The sequence below is a fragment of the Cariama cristata genome, unplaced genomic scaffold (genome assembly GCF_000690535.1).
Source record: "Cariama cristata isolate BGI_N322 unplaced genomic scaffold, ASM69053v1 scaffold34066, whole genome shotgun sequence".
Classification (NCBI taxonomy): domain Eukaryota; kingdom Metazoa; phylum Chordata; class Aves; order Cariamiformes; family Cariamidae; genus Cariama; species Cariama cristata.
This window is the reverse complement of record NW_009620948.1, coordinates 1-367: the sequence shown is the minus strand read 5'-3', so window position 1 is coordinate 367 and position 367 is coordinate 1. Positions and strand designations below refer to the sequence as shown.

Below are 367 nucleotides of genomic sequence, written 5' to 3'. Positions count from 1 at the left end.
CGGTGGGGTTGGGGGAATCCCCTAGCCAGGGAGGGGTGGGGACCAGCCGCACCATCCCGGACCCCCAAGCCAGGAGATGTGTGGGGGTTGATGCAGTGGGAGGGCAGCCGTGGGGAGAGGAGATGAGGGCCGGTGGGGTGCTGGGTGTGGGGGTCCCACTGGCTGGCTGGCACACTGAACCCCGTTCTCCCCCCGTAGCAGAGCTGGAGACGCGGGATGGCAGTGTGGCGGTGCCGGCGGCAAAGACACGGGTGGAGAGCGTGGAGCTGGTGCTGCCCCCGCACGCCAACCATCAGGGCAACACCTTTGGTGGGCAGATCATGGCCTGGATGGAGAACGTGGCCACCATCGCAGCCAGGTGACCTGA

General features: G+C 67.8%; 1 protein-coding gene across 1 annotated transcript in view; it reads left to right on the top strand.

Annotated features, from left to right (window-relative positions):
• The window catches only part of LOC104162940 (acyl-coenzyme A thioesterase 11-like), a 5,749-nt gene extending 5,387 nt beyond the window's left edge, over window positions 1–362 (top strand). The window contains exon 6 of the mRNA XM_009701788.1: window positions 202–362. Coding sequence (XP_009700090.1) covers window positions 202–362 — 161 coding nt within the window. The remainder of the gene's footprint in view (window positions 1–201) is intronic.
• Window positions 363–367: the final 5 nt, after the last annotated feature.